Source organism: Anomalospiza imberbis, chromosome 11 (assembly GCF_031753505.1).
Source record: "Anomalospiza imberbis isolate Cuckoo-Finch-1a 21T00152 chromosome 11, ASM3175350v1, whole genome shotgun sequence".
NCBI lineage: Eukaryota > Metazoa > Chordata > Aves > Passeriformes > Viduidae > Anomalospiza > Anomalospiza imberbis.
This window is the reverse complement of record NC_089691.1, coordinates 20706959-20731033: the sequence shown is the minus strand read 5'-3', so window position 1 is coordinate 20731033 and position 24075 is coordinate 20706959. Positions and strand designations below refer to the sequence as shown.

The 24075-nt window shown below is 41.1% G+C and overlaps 1 protein-coding gene across 5 annotated transcripts in view; it reads right to left on the bottom strand.

Moving 5' to 3' along the window:
- CNTN6 (contactin 6) overlaps positions 1-24075 on the bottom strand; it is a 125974-nt gene that overhangs the window by 83811 nt on the left and 18088 nt on the right. For 3 of the 5 annotated variants that reach the window (XM_068202326.1, XM_068202325.1, XM_068202324.1), the window contains exon 2: positions 19179-19317. The exons of the other annotated variants lie outside the window; for them this stretch is intronic. In XM_068202326.1, the coding sequence (XP_068058427.1) occupies positions 19179-19233 (55 nt within the window). In that variant the 5' untranslated portion in view covers positions 19234-19317. The remainder of the gene's footprint in view (positions 1-19178; positions 19318-24075) is intronic. 5 annotated transcript variants of the gene reach the window in all.

The window sequence follows — 24075 nt, the reverse complement described above, 5'->3', positions numbered from 1 at the left end:
GATATTGTAAATTAGCTGACTTTTATCCCTTTGCTACACAGATCTTCCTTCCCATTAGGATTTTTTGCAAAGTGGAGTTGGAATTACCATCACTCCAAGCTGCTTGGTGGAAGCAGATAAAATCTGTTTGGTGAAATTGAGATTGACCCAGAAACATCATGATCTATTTGCAGGGAGAGGTTTTAGGTTTGCCTGGGAGAATCAGCTCCAAGGAGCCAAACTCCAGAGGATTCACTGCTCCAGGACCAGGAATGGGGAATTCTGGTGGGCTGGGAGTACAAAGAAGCTGTGGCTGCCCCATCCCTGGAAGTGTCCAAGGCCAGGTTGGACAAGATTTGGAGCAACCTGGGATAGTGGAAGGTGTCCCTGCGGGGTGAAAGTGAATGAGTTTCAATGTCCCTTCCAACCCAAACCATTCCATGATTCTGGATGTACCATATCAGCAAATCCTTATGGAAGATCATAAGGAGAAGCTTCTAAATGCAAAACTGCCATAATTCACATAAGCAAAGTAGATAAGGAGGAATTTATCCAGGCTATTAAGTTCCAGGAAGGCTGTAAATTCCAGGGGTAGTGAGTTTCTAATGAATCTTTCCTAATGTGCCTTAGATAGAGCTTCATATCTGATCCAAAACATTAATATGACTTTATGGGCCAAAGCTGACACCTGATTAAGAGGCGTCTTTTAAATCAGTGTGATAGTAAAACACCTGTCAGTTAAAGCAAAAGGGATAGGACAGGCGAATTAGACCCTTCCCCCTTCCAAAGACAGCAGAAAAACTATGAAAAATCCAACTTATTCAAAATCTGTTTAATTTTTCAGCTGAAGGTATAGGTAATTTGTAATTGGAAGACAGGGAGTTTATGGGGTGCACAGATTTTTAAATGCCATGGAGTGTTTCCCTGCAAAGAGCACTGGGGTTTTTGATTGAATCTTGTCAGAAGCAGAATGAAATTATTATTTCCTGCCTCAAAGGCCTGGACCAGGGAACTCAAGGACTTTAAAAGGAGCCTGACAGATGCAAAACGAGTGGTAATGGATGAGACACTGCTTGGTACCACCTAAAGTAACACACATTTCTTCAAGGAGTCGGATTTTTACACTGGGAGAGAAGATGGGAAAAGATGAAGCAGAAAAATGGTCATGAAAATGTGTGGAAAAAACCCCAACTTGTCAGGAGCACAGGCAGGATTCCCTCTGTCCCTCCCAGTGCCACCCAGCTCTCTGAGAGTGAAGCAGTGACACACAGAAAGGCAGATTAGATTTTGTAGGTTTGAGCAGGAGGAAGCAACCTAAGACCTGCAGGATTTTCCTCAAGGGCCTTCAACTTTCATGTGTTTTCTCCCTTCAGATATTGATGTTCAGAGCTCCAGAGACACAGGGCTCCTTTCAAGTCTCAGCTGCTATTGAAAGAGTCAAACTGGGAGTGTTGGTGGAATTCCACAGTGTCTCTGCTAGCAGACACCAAACCAGGGAGACATTTAGCTCCCTGTGATGTTGGGAGAAGGGAAGGCAGTGAGGAGGCACACGGGGGGAACTCCTGGCACTGCTGAAGTCAGAACAACTCTCAGTAATGATGGGGAATTTGGCACTCAAGCCCAGGGTTTATAAATGGAACTGTCTTTAAGATGACAGCCAAGAGTGTGAGGCATCCCTTGTGCAGAATCATGGATTCATTGCAGCTGGAAAAGACTTCCAGAGCAACAGATCCATCCATCCCAGCACCATCACTGTGGCAGGCACATCCTTTTCTCTCTCAGGACTTTTTCATAGAGGAGCACAGAGAGAAGAAAGAGAAAGCAATTTCTATTTCTGCTCCTTGTTTTCCCATGTGGAATGTGTTTGGAGAATTGTTTCCCTGGGGTGATTGCTTGGTTGGGTTCTGGTGAGGATTGTTGGAGCTGATGGCCAATCCAACCCACCTGTGGCTGGGCTCTCAGAGAGGGGCACGAGTTGTGAGGAGCTGGATATGGTAGTTAGAAAAGTATGTTTGTAGTTTCAGTATCTCCTTTAAATAGTATATTAATGTGTTATAGCATAGTTATAATAAAGAAATCATTCAGCCTCTGAGCTGGAGTCACACATCAGCGTTTCTTCCCAGTGGGCTCACCTGCATTTACAATACATCTCCACTCAACCATGTCCTCAGCTGCTACATCCACACTTTTTTGAACACTTCCAGTGGTGGTGATGACACCAGTGCCCTGAGCAGCCTGTTCCAATCCTTTAGAACCCTTTCCATAAAGAAATTTCCTCCAATATCCAATCTAAACCTTCCCTGTCTCAACTTGAGGCCATTTCATCTGGGAGACAGTGTGAAAATTGTGCCCCTGCCCTGAGATTTGAAAAATAATGAGGGCAAGCAGATGAAATGAGGCACAGCTGGAATCTGGCATTTCACAGGAGCTGGCACTCCAAGTGCCCCTTCCTTTGTCCCCTCTTCCCATGTGTGGTGGATGGAAGTTGCCTGTGGCTCACTCGGAGAACCCCACTCTTGATTTGAGTTTGGAGATAAAACTTATTTAATCATGGCTCCTCCAGCCCAAAATGGCACAAAAATTTGAAATGTTTTCAGTAAGTCGATTCTGCATCCTGTCATTTTTTTTTCCTTGAGAAATGAGTCAAATATTCCAATATTTTTTCTGTTATTTAAACAGGAACTCTATGGTGGGGCAGGTATGGTGAGCTGAGGCCGATGTAGCAAACAACATGCTCAGGTTATGGTCTGACTACATATTTTCCTTGGGTATGAAAACAAACAATCAAGTCATAAAATACAGATTTAATTCCTAATGTAACCGTTATTGTCAGAACCTAGCATAGAAAATTAGGGTGTAATATATCACAGGTGATAATTAAGGAAGTATTATGCAAAAACTGTCATAGTCATGAGAATTATGAGCCTTTTTCAATTAAATATATATAGTGACAAAAGATTTTGTCAAAATGTGATACTCCCAACATTTTTTTAAAAGTTCTATAATAACCAGGATTGCTTCAACACTTTCTAGGAATACATTTGGGTAGCAGCAAATTTATTACCCATCTAACAGATACACACATTCTGATTCCAAAATAATTTAGGATGGATCCCTAAATGCCAAAATATGACATTTTCTCCTGATATCACCCCGAGCACAACAACCAAACCTCAGATTTACAGGATATCCTGTTCCATACAAACGCCCAAATATTCCCTAAAGATTCCAGACCAGGAGTTCACGTTGCAGAGAAAGAAAATTGCTCCTAATGGATGGGTTGTGGAGAGCATTCAGCGGAGCTGCACTGATTTAAGCTTTTGACTGGAGATGAGCACAGATTTATGAACAATTCATTGTGGGGATGTGTGGAAAGGTGCTCTAGGAGAGGGGCTATAAATACACAATGTGTCACCTGTATTAATAATGGAATATTTTACTGAAAAATAAACAAACGTGAACAACAGTGCTGAAATACCTACCCGGGCCTGACTTTTTTTGGCTGTATGAAAAGATCTCCCAAAGACTTCGTGCTATTGTGAGAGATGCAGACAAGTGAAATAAGAGGTGAAAATCACCTTTTCATTAGTGTGGGTGATTGGTTTCATGTCATGAACTTGGGCATGTCCTTCAGATGGAGAACTCTGGTGGAACAGACATCTAATTATGGAGACAAATATCCCTGATGAAGTTGGAGGGATGTGCCTTTCTGATGGATACTAATCCTGACGTGCCCCCTTCTCAATGAAATTTCATTAGTTTTTTGTGTTACTAGGCAGGATGAATAAATAATAATGAACCTTTTCCAATCGAGTGCATGAGCATTTTGTTCACTGTAATTTCAGTTCTGAGGGAGCCCCAGATTCAATGACAGATTCTGTTTGCTGCATTGTACTCCTGTAATATTCATTTGGCACTGTTGCCAAACTGACTGAAGGCTTAATTCAATAATTTATGCTACAGGAGAAGATAACAGCTATATCATTTAATATCCTGCCACTTAAAGAAAGCCAGCACTTTGCTTCTCTCTAACTTTTCCCTGTTTAAAATGTAACTGTGCTTTGCTCTCTTAGAGGATGGGGAGTAATTAAGCTAAGATGATTTTTGTCATTAGAATTTTGTGTGATGACTCCCAAATTCCATTGATAGATGCCCTGTCAATGCCTTATTAATGTGAGAGGGTCAAACATTGACTTGAATAAGCAAATAACAACGTGAGAAACTGCAGTTCTGCTTACACAGAAAATGAGGGAAAAAAAAAAAAAAAAGGAATTTGGGGAAATTTCAGACTCAGTTGAGTCTTTGCAGCGCTTCGTTCCCACCCAGGGACTCTGGAGACAGAGAGGGACAAAGGACAATTGCTGCACTCAAAGATCCAGCCAGGAGAGAAATCATGGAAAAGGCTGGTTTGCAAATAGTTTGAATTTACTGAAGCAAACAATGATTCATCTTTGTTTCCAGAGACCACCCTTGGTGAGTCCCACTTATGCTCAACAGGAAAATTGTTGTAATGTGAAGCTGTATTTTGGTTCTGCAGCATTGAGAGTCTCAGACCTTGTAGAAATCCAGATACAATCTCCATTCTACAGCACTATAATGCAGGTGGGTGTTTAAGCTCCTTGTACAAGTTATTTAAATTTGGTTTATTTATTTTGAATTACTGGAACAAAATGGCTCCTTCCCAGATGCTTGTTTTTCTCACTAGTAAGAGGCATGAATTAAACCAGTCAGGAATTAGCTGTAAGACCCTGACATCAGTGATGATTTTATATATAGATAGCAAGGTTTATATCCTGGGATAACACTTAGAAATAATTGAGATCAGGAAGATAATAGAAAAACACGTGGAGACCATTTATTTTTGCAGCCCAAATTACTGCCATGGCAAAAATTCCTCAGGACACAGAAAGATCTGATATAGAAATTTCAGGCTGCCACCTACTTCTTGCTTTCAGATGATTGATAACTCAGGAAGAAAACCTTGGGATATAAATCATCTCAAGCAATGATCCAGGCAAGATTTAAAAACTCTTTATTTTCTTACATATAATTGAAGAGGAATGCAAGGGATATTTAAAACATTTTAAACCTAAGGCAGGTCCTGATTTAAATTAGATTATTCAGGGAGGATATTATCAAAATATTTATTGTATTGACTGACTGATTCGCATCCATTTGTCATCACAGTACTGGCATCCATTTGAAGGATCAAAACTAAATTTGGAGCTTAAACTTTTAGGAAAAAAATGGTCTTTCTTGACCAAAAATCAGGTTGCAAAATTGACAATTGGCCATTGAAGATCTACCTGAGATAGATCAGACCTCGTGTGGCTTTTTTGTGGCTGTTTGGGTAAGATGAATTTTCCTGGCCAGCAGCACTTGCAGATGAGCCTCATCTTGAGAATATTTATGTTTAATTCTTATTTTGGCATCCTGGCAAAAAAAAAAAAAAACAAAAAAAAACCAAAAAAAACCCCAAAAAACCAAAACCAAAAAACCCAAAAAACCTCTCAAGTATCATGAGCCACAGAAGGAAAATAGAGATTCAAATAGCAAAATGTGGTTGGGATTTCACTGGACATGGTTTTATCCTTTGACTCCTCCTGCATTCCAGAAACCTGCTGAAAACAGGGAGGTGCAATCACTCCCCAGGAAAAGGCAGCATCATCCTCTGTTGTGGAAAATATCAGGCAAGGAAAATATAATTAGCATTGAATATTCTGTTATTGTGTCTAGCACGCTGAAAGCTCCCAGGCACTTTCAAAATAGACAGAATAAACAGAGATGAATGAAACTGAACTCTGCTAAATATCATCAATGAAGATCTGCTTTATTACTGGCAATTAAGAAGGGAAAGTCAAAACACAGGCTCTCATTATCACTCATTGATTAAAACCCAGTTAGAACATTGCAATCCCAACCAGCCCACTGCTCTGCTCATTCTGCATTCCAGCACAGAAAGAAGCACAATATTTCAGAAATAATTAGAAACACAGAGTTAGTGATCAGCCTTAATGTTCCCCAATAAAATTGCCAAAGCAAATGATTATGGATCAGCCAAAAGACACTATTTGAAGCCATCATCTTTTGTGGCTGTTTAATACCTTCATGATGATCTTTTTTTTTTTTTTTTTTTTTTTTTTTCGTGAGCAAATGCAAATGAAGTTAAAATCCTTCCAGTAATGGCACCCTGGAATTAGCAGAAGTCACAAGCATAACTTTGCAAATGCTTTTTTTTGGGGAAATGACTGCCAGCCATTGAGTTGCTCAGGCAATTTTTGTATCTGCTCTCTATTTTAGAGGAGCTAATATCAACATTTCTGGTGTAGAGCAAGCTGGGAATGTCTCACTGTCAAAATCACTGTGCTTTTCCATTCAAGGAAAAATGACCTTTATCTGATGTGTTCTCCAACACAAAAAAAAAAAAAAAAAAAAAAAAAGAAAGAAATGACAGCATAAACAACAAAACAAAACCCAGCTGAAAGGAGGGGGGAATGCAGAAAGGTCTGTGAGCCAGGGACACGTGAGGTGGAAATGTTGCTGGCCATGTCAGAAGGCTGAAAATCCTGGGAAATTTGGAAATTATCCTGTTTAGACACTGCCTGTCCCCTCCTGATGTCTGTATTTGACACCATTTTGAAGCTGCACAGAAACAGCAGCAGCCCAAAACTGGGGTTTGAGGTGTCCCTGTTAACCCTTCCCAGGGCTCTCACCCCAGAGAGGAGCCTGGAAAACTTGGAATGCCAGGCCATGGGAAGGGTTTGCACCATTTGTCCTCCTGTGCCTCCTGTGCAAGTTTCCAGAGGGAAACCAGAACCTGAAATGCTTTTCATGAGCAGATATGAAAAATTCCCTAACTCTGGCCAGTGCCAGTTCAGCTGCTTTGTCACTCTCTCACCTCCTCCCTATTATCTCTACTTTCATTATTTGTTAAAATCCAAACAGGATAGGAAGCAGGAATGATTTATTATTAAAGAAATACTATTTTCATTAACTTTTACAAATTGTAATTTCCAATCAAGCCTTCAACTATTCTATCATCAAAATTATTTTGCAAACCTGTTTTTTTCCAGCTGGGATTTACATTGATCCCTCTACATTTTGGCTTCTACCCTTGCCCATTACTTCACATCAACTCCCTGGTTTTTAAGAAGCTCTAAAAAGTTAATTTATGTCTTTTTCCCACCTGGAAGCATTCATAAAGAACATAAGTGCAGGAGAAAAACTGAGTCCAGATTTAGGATTTCTCAGTCCATTGAGTTCTCTGTGATTTTGTAGAATTTTGCTGCTTGGGTTGGAAACAGAAATAAAAATCAGACTATCTACAGTAGGAATAGCCTGATGGGAGCTTTAGCACCGGGCCAATAATGAAATGCAGGGAAAACATTTCATATCTATTACTTTGGGGTAATTTTTCTCTAATCCAAAAATCACAAAACTGCTGTAATTCTGCGGAAATCTCACATACTTGGCTGGCATATTTTCCCCAGCTCTAGTAGGAACTGATAACAGGCTGCTGAATTACTGCTTAATAAACCACTAAATGAGTGCCATCCAAGATAACGGGGCATTAAATGACGGCTATTCAGGGAAAAAGTAGAAGTGCAGAGAGAAATGCAAGAGGATTCTTTGCATAGAGGGAAATTGGATTAGTCATCTCATCTCTGCCAGTGGTGGAATTCAAACTGCAGCAGACTGGGGGGAAAAAAAAATGGAATGTGTTTTGACGCCAAAGAAAGGAGGACACTTAATGTAGGGGCAGCTTGTCATCACTTGAGCTGGGACAGAGTGTTAAAATTGTGGGAAATGTGAGCAGTGAAATGTAATAAATGCAAAGACAAAATGAAATTAAATGCAAAGATAAAACCCAAAAAGTGAAAATAATATATGGGTGAGATTATAAAACAAAACAAATCAAAGCGATATAGAGGCGTTGGAGAATTTCAGGATGTGAAGACAAAAAGGGCAAGTTGTAGGGAGCGCTGGACTCCAGGACGGTTTGGATGGATGGAGACGAGAGATCTCTGAATCAGGTCTTAGAAGATGTGGTTTATTATAAAGGGTGAAGGGCCCTGCAAGGAGTTGCCAGCTGCATCTCATGGCAGGCGCAGGGAGAGAGGAAGAGAGGGTTCCAGGTGAGGGTCCCAGGGGAAGGTCCAAGAGAGCGTCCAGTCCCTCGGGCACACCTTATCAGGGGGCTTCAAGGTGGGCTGGAACAGGACTTGGGCCAATGGGGTCACAGATACCTGATACTTCAGGGGAGGGTGACAGGTGTGGGATGAACCATACATTGGGGGTGAGACAGAGCATTCCATTTGACCTTTGACCTATCTGCAGGTAAAGGGCATTGTTTAATCAAAAGAGGGATTGCCTTCAACTGGCTGTACTATTGCTTTCTAGTTGTTTAGCAACCAAGGTTTGGTATCTCAAAGCTTGTTCTCATTTCAATCTCGCTTATATTTTCTGTATTCTCCAAATCTTTTGCCAGGCAATCATATTTATAAGGCTTTCCTATTGCATCTTCCCCAACAGCAAGTGTTGAATTCAGGTTGGATCATAGAATCATTGAAGTAAACAATAGTTTGGGTTGGAAGGACCTTAAATCCCATCCTGTTCCACCCCTGCCATGGGCAGGGACACCTTCCACTATCCCAGGCTGCTCCAAGCCCAGCCTGGCCTTGGGATGGGCAGCCAGCACTTCCCTTTCCCCCGATTTCTGTGGGATTCAGAGCCGAAGTCCTTCTCTAAGGATCAAACCCCGATCACACCACAGAGGTGTGTGAGGAGCTGCCCTGTCCCTGCCATCCATCACAGCCTGGTGCCATCCATCTCCAGCAGAATTTGTCCCACAAGGCTGCTGGGAAGACATTTGCTTGACTTGTGGTGCTTGGGAAATTGTATCCTCCTGACTGATGGTCGCCGTGCCCGCTGTGCAGCATCACCAGCAGAGTTATGACAGATCTGCTCAAGGCCATATTTCTGGGCAATGACATAATCAGTGATGGATTCAGCTCTAATTTCAGGAGATTTAGACTGCAGAGTTTCAAAGCAAAGAGAGGACGGTGTTCCATGTTCCCTGTCCTCAATAATTGCACCCGACTGAATTTGCAACACGTCCTATTTCACCACATTCATTTTCTGTGTGTTTGTGTTTTCACATTCCTAATATCTTGAAAACTATGCAGACATCTTGGGAAAATGTCAGTGCAATAGAATAAATGTTTGTTTGATTATTTTGATTTGAGTGGACATCCACCTTTGGCCTGACAACAATTCTCTTGTCTCAATTTCTCCTATAAATTAGTTGTGTATATGCACAAGCATTATACACATATCAAACTGGGACAGAAATCTTGATTCAGGTTTGGTTTCCTTAAAGTTTGCGTGAATTTCTGTTGATCATGTTACCACAGATTTTTATCCAAAACTCTTAACCGAAGTTATTTCAAGGCACAAAATACGAATCAAGCTGGATTCTGTTCATAGGATTTTGTTCTTTTCCATACAAATTCTCAGTGCTCACCTTTCAGGTCACTCTTAATCTGTAATTTTTTTTTTTTTTTAATGAAAAACTTGGGCATTTCTCTGGGAAGGAGAGGTTTAATAATACGTAGATACTTCTGCTCTCTAAATCTCACTGTGCACTCTTAGTTTTATGTGATTATTTTTAGATTCTCTGAAGAAAAGACATTGTTCCCTGCCAGTGAGTACTGAAAATCAGTAGCATCACTGGCGATAAAACCATTTTAATTTGCAGTCAGACTGGTGGGATATTAATGAGGTTTACCTTTCTTTAAGGCAAATTTGTGGAGTACATGTGCAGCACCATTTTAATTGCAACACCACACATAATTTCGTGTATCGCCAACTTATCTCCTGGAGAGGCTGGGGGTTAATTGAGTGAATAAAATAAATGTAGACTAATTAGGAGATGACAAGTTATAGCTGATAAGGTCACTTGTCAGGCAAATATGAATTCAATATCTATTGCATAAATTGTTACATTTTGTCTGGCCTAGAGCAAACTATTTGTGTTTTGCAAACTTACAAATGTACCAGGAAGACACAGAGAAAAGTCTTTTATTCCTGCCATATTCAGTGTAAATCAGAATAAATCTAAATATAAACAGAAGTTGGAGGTATCGCATTATATTCTGATTTAAGCTGCATTATACCATCAGTGATTTTTGTAGCTTTAGACTAATATGACTAAAATATGAATCTGATTATTGTTCAATAAATTAGTAGAGATTAACCCCTACAGTTTTGTTGACATTGTATTGATACTCATTTTTTTATAAGCTGTAGGAAAAGTAATAAATCATCAAAACCGATTTGGCGTAAGTGTATAAATTGAGACAATACTAGAGGATGAGGAAATTGCATTCCATAAATCACATTGGGGCTGGGGGGAAAGGCCTTCTGAGCACATGAGCCAAAGTTTGGATAGATTTTACTCTAAAGCACTCTAAATTTTCCAGGGTGAGCTCAGGGCACTGAGATGGAGACTCTCCCAAGGCTTGGGAGGGAGGAGTGGCAGCCTGGGCACCTGCTGGGCAGTGAAACCATTGCTGGCCAAGGGCACCCAGCAATGCCACACAGGAGAAGCCAGTCCCAAGGGACAGCGTGCTCTCATTTCTAACAGGCTGCTCTTTCCCCAGCCAATTCTCCCAGATGATAACGAGCTTTGCATCTGCTTTTAAGGAAATCCTGTGGCAAAAAAACCGACCCAGACTGGAGATCAGCTCACAGAAATAACCTCCCATGGAAATAACCTTCCATTGGCTTTGGAATGATGCTGGAGTGCTGCCTGAATCCCTGCCTGCCTCAGAGCTTTCCTCCCTGGGATGCAGGGATGCTGCTGGAGTTGGGGGTGGGCAGGCCCTGGCACAGGTGCCCAGAGAATCTGTGGCTGCCCCTGGATCCCTGGAAGTGTCCAAAGCCAGGATGGATGGGGTTTGGAGCACCCTGGGACAGTGGAAGATGTTCCTGCCATGGCAGAGTGACTCTGGAAGGGCTTTTTGATCCCTCCCAACCCAAACCATTCCATCACTCTGTGATTCCATGACAAAAGAAAGGTAAGGCTGCTGCCTGTGTGCAGAGGTTTGTTTGCAGAACAGCTCCAGCACAAATATCTGCACCTTCCTTGCACCATTTTTACACTCCCCTAAAATGGCTGCAGAAAGAATTGCGCAGAAATAAACCCTTTCTCCCTGCTTTTCCTCAAAGTGCTGCAATATTCAGGAGATGTCAGAGGTTCTGTCACTGAGAGAGAGTCCTGCTAATGCCAGACACACACCAGGAAGCCCCCTGGCCATCAATGTGAGTTTTCACTCATGACTCAAGCATGACCTTTGTGTGTCTTCTGTTTGTCTGGCAGCCAAAGTGAGCAAAGTTCCCAGGCAAATAACAAAGTGATGCTGCTGCTTCAGAGGAAAGATTACCCCAGCAAACAGTGTGACAGATCTGATCTCACAGCTGTTTTGTGCAGAGAAGACAATTTAAAGCCACAGCGATTTCCTTGCTGATACCTCGAAGAGTTGGAGTTTTTCAGTCATCTTTCACCTTTCCCTCAGAACCCTCCTTCCTTCTATTGTGTTTGGAAGCATTGAGGACAATTATTCTGTTTCTAAGGAGCTCCAGGGCTGCAGTGAAAGGTGCATTTTTCATTACAAATATCTTTGTCCACGAGAACTTTTCATTCCCACCAAGAGCATCTCCCACCATGGCAAAGCTCGAAGGAGCTGACTTCTGAGTGGAAATGAGTGAGTTACAGGTAATTAGAGCAGGCTGAAAAGCAGGACGATGATGTTTGGAGTGAAACAATGTCACACTCAGTGCCTTAATTAGCAGCAAAAGTGATTTAGCAAAGTAATATTCTAATTCCAATCCAATTGCTACAAATTATTAATAACAATAAGCATGGAATAACCGAGATCCACTAACAATGAGATGCAATATCTGTCACAGGAAAACACAGGGCCCCTTTCATAATGAGATTGTAATTAGAATAGAACAATAAAGCAGATATTAATATTGAACACAGGACAAAATACTGGTTATGTTTTAACCAGAAGGGGAAAAAGTGCTATTGCTAAAATTCTACAAGGGTCTAAAAATCAAATATATCAAAATAAAGTTTACAAATTTTCCTTTTGCTGCAAACCAGGAGGGAATTTAGGCAGTGTCTGACCCATAGGACCAGGATTGGCAGCTCCGGGTGGACTTGGCACACAAGGGGAAGCAGACCCAGGGAAATGGGGGCTGCAGGTCCCCTCTGTGCCTGAACTCTGCCTCCACACTCAAAATTTGCCCTCTTGTTCCCCTCTCACCTCCTGCAAGAGAAGCCTTAGAGAGCTTCATTTGCCTTTGGATGTTAACGGTGATAGCTGTGCCAGCAACCACAGCAATTACTGAGATAAATCCTCACATGGTGCACGTGGGGCTGCTCCTCCAGTTCCTGGAACTGCATAATTCCATGACAATGAAACACTTGTCTAATTTTTAATTTTTTTTAAAGAGTTTAATCCTAAATATGAATGGAGTCATGGAGAAAAGGGGTGTTCTGGAGGGTAAAAAACAAGCATAAGGTAAATAAAAATAATCCATTCATGTTATTACTGGCTGGCTCAGGACTAAAATCCAGTCTCCTGGGAAATGTGTGGTTTTCATTGTTTTGGGAGCTAAATCTGGGAAAACGGTGGGATCTGAATATCACAAGAGCAATGGAAGGAGTGCTTTCCACGTGGCCCGCGTGTGAGCAGCTCAGAGCTCCCCCAGACATTTCCACCCATCCAGCTGGAATAATCCATCCCTATTTCCCTCCGACTGTCCCAGGGCTGCCACACTCCACACTCAGAAATTTTTGTGGCAATCACAAGATTTCCTCTTGCAGACAGGGATGACAAAACACCTCCCAACCCCAAGAGGTTTATTTTTGTAATGCAGGCACCATAACCACAGCCTAAATCATCCTGAGGGGTTGGAAATGACTCTGGGAGCTCAAACTCTGTGACAACCACATTTTCTGTCCCAGGCGAGTGCCAACCATAATAACAAGACATTTTTTTAAAGCGCTTTTAAAAATACATTTAAAAAGCACTTTTTTTTTTTTTTTTAACATACATTTTTTAAAAGCATGAATTTTTTTTTTGCTGCCAAGAGGCCAGAGAAGAAAACACCAATTTTTGAAATACCCAGCTGGAGTGAAATTGTGGCAGCAAGATTTTCCTAGGAACGTCAAGTAGGTGTGAATGCAGTGAATTCCAAGAAGTTTTCAATGTTAATTCCTGCTCAACAAAAACCACACAAATAAACAGCGATCAATAGGCGCTAAATGAAAAAGAAGTAGCAAATCAATAATCCCAGACGTTTTATTTTCCAGCTTCTGCAAACAATGGGAGGGATGATCAGCCTCTGATTACGTGGAAGTCTCAGATATCAGTCGCAGCACTTAAAAGTTTGTGGGCAAGATCTTCACCCGCGTCAGGGTGTTGGTCCAGGTTTTCATGTCACAATGAAGTAGAGTTAATTTTGTTTTTTTTTTTCTTTGATTGGTTTGGGTTTTTGATGTTTTTTGATTTTTTTTGGGGAGGTTTGTAGGTTTTTTTTGTTTTGGTTTCGGGTTTTTTTTGGGTTTGTTTGGTTTTTGTTTTGGTTTTTTTGTTTTTGTTTTTGGTTTTTTTGGTTTTTTTGGGTTTTGGTTTTTTTTTTTTTTTTTTGCATTTCCAAGGTCTGATTTCTGGGAAAAAAAAAATCTCTGCTAGTGGAAAATCAGATTTCAGCTGGGTTTCTCTCTATTTCATGTAGGATGTAGATGATCCTTGAGGTCCTTTCTAACCCAAACCCTTCAGTGATTCCATGATTGTGTGGTTATAATAAAATCTAAGGTTTCGAGTGTCAGTTCTTTACTTGAGGAATTGGTGTATTGGAGATAAAAAGGGAGGGAATTTGGCTCTCAAATTCCAAAAAATCCATGTTGGTAACTCTAAAATGGGGAATCTCAAAATTCAGCTTCTCTGGGCAACCTGTGCAAGGGCCTCAACCCTTTTTAGGGTTTATCTCTAAAATCTGATCTAAACCTACTCTTTGTTAAAGCAAGTACTTAAAAGCAGCAATTTTCCTTGAAGAATTTGTGCTTCAATAAAGTGTTTCAGTAATATTTTATTGTGCCTCCTTAAGTTTAATGCCTTTATACTGAAATTTGCCATTGTTGACAATAGAAAATGCTCAAAATATTTGTCGTGCTTAATCACCTGCTAATTTCAACTTCTTGGCAGTGATAATAAAGTAAAATTGAATTGTCTTTGAAGCTGTTGCAATAAAAAAGTGAAAAAAAAGGGCCTCTAAAGTACCAGGATGTTATTTTAAAAAGGTAATGAGCCTTTTGTGCTGGTAGAGAAAATGGTTTGATATGAAACGGGAAGAAATCATGTAAAATTTAAATAAAAGGGGAAAAATAATGTAAAGCAACTAATTGAAAAGATTGGGAAGCAATAATTATTTAAACCAGAAAAAAAATAGATAAGGCCTTTCAGACTAAAGAATTTAGACATTTAGAACAATACAGAAAGCATAAAACTCTGGTGAATTCACACCCATGAACTGCAGCATCTCCACCTCACTCCAGGAACCATAAATAACATTTCCCTGACAGTGAAATCAATGCAGGCTCCAATCTCAAAGTGCACCCTCAAAGCAGCACCTGAGCTCTCACCTCTTCTCCACCACATCCGCGCACTCAGGGGAATTCCACAAATGGGTTTTGCTGGGAGATGAAGGACAACGAGGGAGATTCTTCTGTTGGGTGAGTCTAGCCCGTGGTAGGGAATGTTGGACATAATTCCCTGTCTCCAGGTTTGGGGTGGAGTCCTTGGGGAATGTGAGTGGCACTGGTGTCCAGCCAGGGCAAAGCTCTGAGGTGGGTTTATGTCTGTCTGGTGGAAAGCTTCAGACCCCCTCACATTCCCTAAATGTAAAGGAGCATCTTCAGGGCACGAGGTTCCCTTTTTCCTGGCTCTGTTCCACCCGGGGTGGTTGTTGTTCACTGATGTTGGGGAATGAACTGAACCTCCTGGCACACCACAGCATGGAAACAAATTTTTTCAAACGTCACTGCTGCCTCTCCTGGGAGCAGCACTGCAGTATCAGCCATGTCCTGCCACAGCCTTGCAAATCCTTTACAGAAATGCAGCTTTTTATTTCCCCAAACCATGAAAACCTCCATGCTGTCTAAGGCACACCTAATTATTATCATTGTCTGACTCATCAGAAGATCTCCAAATGCCTCTGGTTGTTCAGGGAAACCTTAACATTTCCAGGCTGGACTAGTTCATCTCCACATTTTGCTGTTAGAAATAGCAAAGATGTCGCTTGTCCTAAAATATATGGTGTGCTGTTCCATCCCTAAAGGTGCTGTTATGCCAACAATAAATCTGCGAGACGCTGCAGGCAGAGTGTGGGATGTGATGTATTCAATATTCATCCTGCTGTGACCCAGAGGAGGATCAGGACACTTTGCATCAGGAAATGTCTCTCTCTAATTTAACAGTTTCAAAATGATGGGCCAAAAACCCAGCCCAGGAGGTTGGGGCTGCATCTTGGATTGGTTTGGAGGCAAGGAGCCAAAGGGCCATGTAAAAATACAGCTGATGCCTCATTTCCAAATTCAGGTCAGACTGGCTTGGAATATTTCTGTTGTCCACAGCCTGATAGAATTCACTGCCATTCTGCTTTTTCCTTGTCTTTAATCCTGGAAATCCCCTTTGCTCCCAGTGGGGCCAAAACCATCAGCAGAACAAAGGACAGTGAAAAAGGCCACCTCTCCATGCATGGATTTATTCGAAGGAAAGAACCCACCAGGAAAAAGGTCAAAGAGGAACCATTTCCCTTTAGGAACAGGAGGGACACAAAAAATTGGGATCAGCTGTCCAGGAGGAAGATAGACCCTTGAAATTATCAGAAGGGATTGACCCAGGAGGGAATGGAGGGACCAGAGAGAGAGAGAGAGGTGAGGAAATGTCCTCCAACCTGATGGAGAACCTGACCTGGCACCCACACCCAAAGAACAGCCTGAGGTGCATCTGATGGATGCTTAGGACAGAAATATGATATCAAAAATGAAAATACAATTCTGCCTCATTAAGATATTCTTGACAACTTGCCTTGCACAACAACTCCAGAGGAAGCAGCACAATCCAGGAGCAGCCATAGGAGTAAAACCTGAGAGAGTTTTGGTGTGAAGAGACAATTATTTTATTTTATTGAGCACTTTGGACAGGTCTGTTCATTTCAACTTCCCAAAATCCTGCCTACATCTTTAAACCAGAAAGTGAAGGCTCTTTCCTAACATATTCATATCAAATAATGTTTAAATTTCAATGATGTCAGGAGATGGTTGTTGTACATCCCTATAGCAAGTACACAGAATTTAAAGTAATGATCTCTGAGTTTATCTTCATCACCCTTCTTGCCTCTGGTGCTCTGCTTAGATCAGATTATCTCATTTAAATAGCAATGGGTTATGAAAAAAAAAATCTAATCTATTCCCTCGCTGTGTCACTGTGCATGCATTACCTTATTTTATTTTGTCCCCTAAGGCGCTGCAAGAAAACCCTAAAGACCCTCGTGGAGACACATAAAAAAGCTTTGCTGGAAAATAAGAGTTGGAGGGAACATTATTCTTTCCACGATTTTTTGCCTATAAAGAGAATATAGAGGGCACTTTGATTTTTGAGTAATTGAATTGCCATTTTTGGGGGGTAATAATATCTAGTTCTTCTGCACAGCACATTTAATCCTGAGATTTAAAATTAATTTATAGGTCAAAATCATTTTCATTCTACATGTCAGGTAGAATTGAGGTAGAAACAAGGAGGAAATGAGTGACCAATGCCATCCAACACCCGGAATTACCTTTCCATCCCCAACCCTCAAAACTGCTCTGCTCAGCATCAGGGCTGCTTCCTCCCCTTCCCACTCATTTCTATTATTCCTAAATTGATGTGAACCTTCCATGTGATAAATCAGAGAAGTTTTGCCATAAGTGCAGTTTGACTGTTACCATCAGGCATATTTCAGAATGTCATGGAGTGAAAATCAGCGGAGCTCTGCTGAAATCAATGGAGTTAATTTATACCCAGGAATAAATTAACTTATCCCAGTGAAGTCAGTGGGAGCTTTTGCTGTTCCTTTAATTGAGTGCAGGAACAGGACAAAAGTGCCATTGTGAGCTACTCTTGGTGCCTGGGAATATGGAAAATTTGCATTTTTAGCTATTTTTAAATCTTTAAAAGCTGAACATGTTCATCTAAAAATGAGCTCCCAGTACCTTTTAACTGATGTTTAAAGCCCAGCACTGGGCTTGTTAAAGATGATCCTCTGGCAAGAATGATGAAGATGACAAAAGGTTTCAAAAATGAATGCTTGAGGGGAAAAAAAAAAAAACAAACAAAAAACAAAAAAAAAAGGAAGGAAAAGGTTCTTTTTAGAGATACAAATCATGGGTGTAAGAATATCTTGTCCCTCATGCAGCTGTCCTGCTCCTCCAGCCATTCAGATTCCAGGGCCACCATCTCTTTCCTTGAGAAATCAATGAATTACAGGGGAATCCTGTGCTCTGAAAGACTGGTACAAGTGCTTTACTCAGAGTAGTAAAGAAGGGAAGGATCTGTGAGAGGTACCCAAGAGGACTGAGTGGGGCAATGAGGAATTAAAGGGAAGATTTAGGTTCTAAACACATAATTGTTGAGATGAGTTCAGCAAAGCTGGGCTTAAATGAGCGACTGCTCACTTGAAATATTTTATATATCACAATATTTTATATACTCCAAGATCCTTAGTCCTTAATGTGCTGGTTGTTTGTTACTGAAATAGCAACTTGATATTGATTTAACAGAAAGTCTGATCCTGAGATCTGCTTTTTTTTTTTATCCTGAGGTTTACATTTCACATTTAGATAAAACAGTATCGAGGTTCATTTAAATTGTATTTTAAAATGGTACTGAAGTCTGCCCTCTGCTCTGTTTCTCCACTTCAAACAGCTGCTGACTCATGCACTACATAATTAATTTAAGTATCATTTGAGGTTACTTTAATACAATTTCCTTGTAAGTACATGAGTAATATCCTGGCTATTTAGAGTTCAATACATTAATTGGAGACAAAAGTCAGTTGTCATGGTTTCTATCACAGCCAAGTGTGAAGGGTCAGTCCATCCCCAAATTCATTAGAACCTCAAAGAGTTCAGTTCCCACTCAGTGCCTGTTTGGAGATGAGGCTGTAATGAGCCACATGAGTTAATCCCATTTTTATGGCTCTATGAAGCAGGATTGTCAAGTTATATGCTTTTAATTAGAAGAAAGGTTCAGAGCAGGAATGAACTCAGAATGCCAAACCTCACTGTGAGCAATGCCCAGCCAGGCAGCAAAGAACATTTTACCCCACAATATGTTACAAACTGTTGATATTTTAAATGAACACAGGGGACATTCAGGAAGCGGAATGGAGGGGAGGCATTCCTGCTCCTTCCGAGCACATTTTGTCCTCTGATCCCAGCCTGAGGAGTGTCAGGATGCCCAGGGTGGGAGGATGAGGGTCCATCACCACTCCAGCAGGAGGCAAAGAAGGAATGTTTGCATTTGCTTTGGGCTTTAAACCAGATTTTCTTTCCTCTTTGTGCATTTATATTGATAGTCCTTATGATTCTCACCCATTGTTGGACTTCATAAATAAACACTTTAATTTGCCTTTCAGTTAACTGTGATTTAAAGACACTTCACTCGCATGGAAGCACTTGAAGGGTGTGATATGAAATGTGGAATCAAAACCATTCATTCAGTGCTCCCAAACTGGTCTGGTTTTCAATCCAGCTTCATTTGCTGATATTGTGGCCAAGAAAAGTTTTCACGATGTTATCACCCAAGTAACAATTGTTTTTCTTCCTCCCTGTTACAGCTTAGATTATTTTTTAAAGCTGTTACCTGGATTCCAGCTTTCTTATGATCTTGAAAAGTGTTTTTCTGGTTCAAAGGCAGCACCTGGAGTTGTTTAAAATAAAATGTGTCCTAATGAAAAGCTCCTTAGTCACTTGTTCATACAAAAAAGGGCTGTTAATTTTGGTAATTGCTTCTCCTTTCTCCAAGAACTATGACACTGACAGAGATTTATCAATCACAAACACTAATAGTGGAACATTTTACCTGTGCTGCAGCTCATGAATGGCAGCAGACTTATTAGTTTCCATAGCAACACCATCTCCACTTTCCAAGGTCAAAAATTCCTCCCATCCAATCAGTAGGAAGAAAGTAAAGTGTGTCTTCCTGTGACTACCTGGATATTCTGCAAAAACAGGAAGAGATATTGGGCAATTAAAGTACAGACTCCAAATAAATACCCCAAATTTCCCCAGGTAAAATCATGTTCTACTACACTGTTTGGAGACTCAGACACTAGAAATGCAATAGGATAGGATCATCCTGGCCCAAAAAATAATTCCAAAATGACTCAAAGTTGGAATGAAAATCATAGGTAATCTTGGGGTTCCTCCCATCCACTCCGTGTGGCACAGAGATCTCTTGGATGGGAGGGAGATTCTCCAAATAGGAAAGAAAAATCTGCCTGTGGTCCCTCTGCCAGACAGTGCTGGGATGGAAGAAAATGAAAGTGTTTGGAAAAATGAGCTTTTCCCAACTCCTAAATGTTCATCAAATGTTAAGGTATTTCTTGTTCCATCCCTCTCCATGGAGCCAGGCTGGGAGAGCTGGGGGTGCTCCCCTGGAGAGGAGAAGCTCCAGGAAGAGCTCAGAGCCCCTGCCAGGGCCTGAAGGGGCTCCAGGAGAGCTGGAGAGGGACTGGGGACAAGGGATGGAGGGACAGGACACAGGGAATGGCTCCCAGTGCCAGAGGGCAGGGATGGATGGGAGATTGGGAATTAGGAATTCCTGGCTGGGCTGGAATTCCCAGAGCAGCTGTGGCTGCCCCTGGATGCCCTGGCAGTGCCCAAGGCCAGGTTGGACACTTGGAGCAGCCTGGGACAGTGGGAGGTGTCCTTGCCATGGCAGGGGTGGCACTGGGTGGGATTTAAGGTCCCTCCCAACCCAAACCATCTGGTACTCCATGATTCCATCGTGGTTTGGTTCTGATCCCAGCCAGGATCCTTTGGGGAATGTGTTGTATCCTGATGCAAAACGATTGATCTCCCAGGAGAGGAGAAGGGATCACAATGTCACACACACCCCAGGTAAAAAGGAGAAAAACACATTTTCTGTGTGAAGTTTGATCCTTCAGAACTGAACCATCCTGTAAGGATTTACATAACAATTTCCTCTAATTTCCTTTGACATTTCAGTCAACAGATGATGAATTAAGCCAGGAAAAAGTATCTCTTTGGCCTATACTCCCAAAGGGCAAACGAGTGATTTACTGCTGGGCATCAGCTCATAAAGCAGCTGAAACCAGAAATCACTTAATAAAATGAGTTTACAAAATTGTAAAATCATTCCAAACCTTTTAAGTACTGAAAATTTTCCACTGAGAAATTACAATTATGAGGCACACTTATGGATCCATATTCTCTTCTCACTTGTCTCATTTTTCACAGCAGTGTGAAAACATCTCATCCAGGGTTGCCCTGGAACTTGTTGCTGATAGGAGTGGCAGAGATATTTTTTAGAAAATTAAGAAATCCAAATCTTCTGGAAGCCATCCCACTTCTCGAAGGGACCTAATTTTGTTAATATTTTCTATAAGCCTCACCTAAGAAATGCAGGAGGTCTCAAGGGAGACACTTAAAATCCCAAGGAATGATCAACACTTGACAAGCTTCTAAATTTTGGAAAAAAAAGGATGGAAAAACCCCAGAGTTTCTTTTAGCCTTTCATGATGTCCTACTTCGCACACAGCTGTGATCTATTGAAGAACATTTGCAAAATTTATAAGTGTTTGAAAAGAAAAGGATTAAAAAGTATTAAATTATATTTCTGTCGGAGTAGAAACAGAAGGATGAGCTGGGTTGAACCTTTATATATCAGCCCTGCTCCAAGTAGCAGCAACTGCACCTAAACACCCTCAATCAATATTTCCTTTCTTTTTTAATACTTTTGGGTGCTTTTTTAGAGCACTTGCCTTCAGTTCAGGTTCCACTCCAGCCCCTCCTTTAAACCACCTGGCGATACTGAAGGTAGGCATTGATTATTTCTGCTTCGGTGGAAAACCTGGTGCTTTTCCTTATTGAATCACATCATATTTATTTCACACCCTTTCTCCTGCTTGTCAATATTTGTCTCGAAGCTCGTGTACATATCTGTGATATCTGAGACAAAAAAAAAAAAAAAAAAAAAAACAAACCTGCTTTAAATCTGTTTTCCCTTGTCCTTCCTGAACAGAATGTATCCCTTCAGAGCAAAAATGTAAGTTAGGATTTTAATGAATCACTTACATGTAATCTAATACCTCCTGTATTAATTCTGTGACTTTACCTGTCCCAATTTTAGATTTTTTTTTTTCCCTGGAGGAGGGAGAAGATTCCCCAGGCACTCAGGGCCTGTGTGAGCAGCAGCAGCACAGGGTGAGGAGGCTCAAATTGCCCATTTGCTGACAAATCATCCTGGTGGGTGCCAAGTTGGCTGTTAGCAGATAACAACCAGCGTTTGTCTGCAATTTATCCCCTTTTGCTGAAGTTATTGCCACGAATTTTGCACATTCCCACGTGTTCTCCTTGTCATTTCTATTTGGATTCCCCTCCTGTGCAGGGTATTTTTCTGTGGTTGTTTTCTTGGACAGGGAACACTTCCCAGTGCTGGTCCCACCCAACTCCTTTTCCTCAAGATCTCTCCAATATATTCAGTTGCTGGTCCTTCCACATTGGGTGTGTGAGTTATTTAGTGCAGAAATCCCTTCTAAGGGTGCAGGGGTTGCCAAAAAAAATTGGGAATGGTCTTAGTCCATCCAAACTTACATGCTTCCTGATATTCCAAACAAAAAATATTCCAAACAAAAAAATAACCACTAAAAGCCAAATAACTGGCTAGATCCTGCCTTTTCCAAGAGGACAGATCCTTTTTTTTTTGCAAGGAAATATCCTTTTGAAATCCTCCCTGCTTTCTATTCTCCTCTTGTTGGGTTCTGGATGAGTTTTTTGGAACCCTGAAACAAGAACCTGCAGCTGTCAATATCCAGAATATACACCCCAAACTCTCTGTATTCATACAAGGTATTGATCAATCCTCAGAACTGGAATTCTTCTGCTCCTAGGACTGCAAATTATGGGGCATTACTTTAAATACACACACACATGCACATATTTCCTTTAAGTTACCCAACTGTTTTATTCCCTTCCCTCTGACAAACACAAGGACTGAACTGGCGAGCAGGCACTTAATAATTTTTACAACATCTTTCCAACAGCTGCTTCCATGGGATTATTTACTGTCAAACTAAATCAAGAATAAATGAAAAAACTGAAATATTTATAGCATAAGAAAAATCTGGTTCAGACCAGAAATCCCAGACTGGTGCTAGATCAAGAAATGTAACAAGATAAATTCTGCCATCATACCCTTTGTTTTCTGGATGTGCTGCTATCACTTATTCTAATTGTTATGCCATGATTTGAGCAGAGAGATGGATGGAAAACAAAATATGTTAAATATGATCATGGGGGAAACATTACATTTCCCCCTAAAAGTCCTGATTATGTGTCCATTTGTCAGCAGGATGTAATTTATACAAATGTGTTTGTTACAGAAGGAGGCAACATCATTTTTTGTTGTTTTCCCCTTCGAGAAAACAAGTCCATAGGAAAGAACTCAGACCTCAGATAATTTATACCTGTCATTTTCACTTCTGATCTGTGGGGAAAGGAGAGATATCTGCTCCTGGGACATCCAAATGTGTGGGACACACAGGGATATACAGGAGGTGAATAAATGGAAAAATATCCAGGTGGATATTTTATCCAATGGCTCTGCATGGATGATTTGTGCAGCTCCTACTTCTCCTTGCAGACACTCTGGGTAATATTGGAAAGAAAGTACACAAAACTATTGCTGCCATCAAACATTCCCTCCTGGACATCTGGGATATTGAAAAATTCAGTCTAAAAGTGGGATTTGAGTGTTGGCTTGTCACATAGCACACGGAGGGAAAGGCTGTCTTTGTGTGGCTGGAGGTTGCAGTTGTACAGATGTTTTCCTTGCAATTTAGAAGGGAATAGGCTGTGGTTTCATTTATTAATTAAACTAATCTGACATACATTTAACGCATTAATGTAAGTGCCAGTGCCTTGTTCTTTGCTGAGCCCAACCTGGTGCCGAGGCTTTGGTTTTCAAGACCCTTAATTTCCACAACCACTTATTTTTTAAGTAACAAAACATTTACAAGACCAAATCTGTGATAAAAGACAAAACACTTTTCTGGTGTCATCTGAATTTTCATGAAAATAGACCCCATTTCCCACGTCTGCCACAATTTTCTGTTAAGTTTTCTGCAAGTAAAAGTTGGTTCAGGTGGTGATGTGACATCGATCTGGGGAAAAACCTGTCGGCCCTGGGAATGATGAGATTTTGCTCTCAGCTAAATTCCAGCAAATTGACATTTTTACCCATGGCAAAATGTAGCTGTGTTTGCAGAATGAGCAACTTTTTGACCTGGTGGGAAAAAAAAAAAAGTGTAACAACAGAGATTTGGGGCCAAATTCCACAGTGGTGCTGGTGGAGGAGCTTCACCCCAGGTTTATTGGTGTAACCTCCTATAGAATGAGATCTGCCTGGCAGAAGAAAGGAATGGAAATGTGGAGAGAAAGGCTCTAATCCAGGCAGTGCATGCACAGCCTTTTTATTCTGCAGCCTCAGCTTTCCCTCCCACCAGCTTCCACACATCTCTATTATCTTTTGAATTTGGCCTTCCACACTTTTGTATTCCTCATGTGCCAGGAAATAAGCTGAGTCTGTCCCAGCCAGGCTCGCATTCCTGGCACACCATTGCTCCTGATCTCTCTATTGTCTCCTGAGCACCTGATTCGAAGGCATCTAATGTGAATTTTCTCATGAATGCCAATGATATACAGCTACATTTTTCTTTTCAAACTTTTTATCCCTG